Source organism: Sinocyclocheilus grahami, unplaced genomic scaffold (genome assembly GCF_001515645.1).
Source record: "Sinocyclocheilus grahami isolate Dianchi unplaced genomic scaffold, SAMN03320097.WGS_v1.1 scaffold5565.1, whole genome shotgun sequence".
NCBI lineage: Eukaryota > Metazoa > Chordata > Actinopteri > Cypriniformes > Cyprinidae > Sinocyclocheilus > Sinocyclocheilus grahami.
In genome coordinates this window covers 6,287-7,242 of record NW_015510221.1, presented here as the reverse complement: position 1 = coordinate 7,242, position 956 = coordinate 6,287, and the positions used below count along the sequence as shown (strand labels likewise).

At 44.2% G+C, this 956-nt stretch overlaps 1 protein-coding gene across 1 annotated transcript in view; it reads left to right on the top strand.

The window, feature by feature from the left end:
* LOC107577262 (semaphorin-4E-like) overlaps positions 1-956 on the top strand; it is a gene marked incomplete at its 5' end in the record, with an annotated part of 5,677 nt that overhangs the window by 1,689 nt on the left and 3,032 nt on the right. Inside the window, 4 exons of the mRNA XM_016263357.1 lie at positions 58-209; positions 316-488; positions 599-755; positions 846-953. Coding sequence (XP_016118843.1) covers positions 58-209; positions 316-488; positions 599-755; positions 846-953 — 590 coding nt within the window. The remainder of the gene's footprint in view (positions 1-57; positions 210-315; positions 489-598; positions 756-845; positions 954-956) is intronic.

Here is a 956-nt window from a genome sequence, read left to right as displayed (position 1 = left end):
TAACACTGACAGGAAGGTGATAGTAACTGAAATATGTGTTTTTGTTTGTCATTTAAGAACCAAATTTTATCCACATGGCCCACATACGGGAGGGAGAATCGAACCCAGAGGGGGACGAGGACAAGCTCTATCTGTTCTTCAGTGAGACAGCAGTGGAATATGACTCCTACACCAAGATGGACGTCTCTCGAGTAGCTCGCGTGTGCAAGGTAAACTCCCGTCGTGTCTTATGTCATATGAGCTGTATTGAGAAACATTACAGCATTTTCTGTCTATACCACATATTACATCAATGCAAAATGTAATTTCTCTTAGGGAGACTTGGGTGGGCAGAGGACGCTGCAGAGGAAGTGGACTTCTTTTCTAAAAGCAAGGCTTGACTGTCCCGTTCCAAACAACAACCTGCCTCTTCTGGTCCAGGATGTTTTCCACTTGTGCCCCAGTGACTGGACCACCTGCGTGTTTTATGCTGTCTTTACCCCACAATTGTAAGTTTGAGACCTTTTTATTTCTTCTAAGACAGTATTTCTTCTCAGTTCAATAATAGTGTCGATGTTGTGCAGTTCATTAATTATGAAACATTGATTCTGATCAACAGAGACTCCTCTCAGTACTCCGCGGTATGTGCATACAAAATTGAAGACATCAAGACCGTGTTCTCAAAGGGCAAGTTTAAGGCTCCTGTTCCCGTTGAGACGTCGTTCGTGAAGTGGGTGATGTACTCAGCTGATGTCCCCGATCCCCGACCGGGAGCAGTGAGTCTTCTGTTCAGTAACTCGTTCAGCACTCGTTCAATAACACTGATTCCCAGAGTTCACTAACCTTCACTTTGTTTTCAATTACAGTGCGTTGATAATCATGCCAGAGAAATGGGTTTCACCAAATCTCTGGAACTCCCAGACAAAACCTTACAGTTTATTAAAGACAAACCTCTGATGGACCAGGCCGTCAAGGCC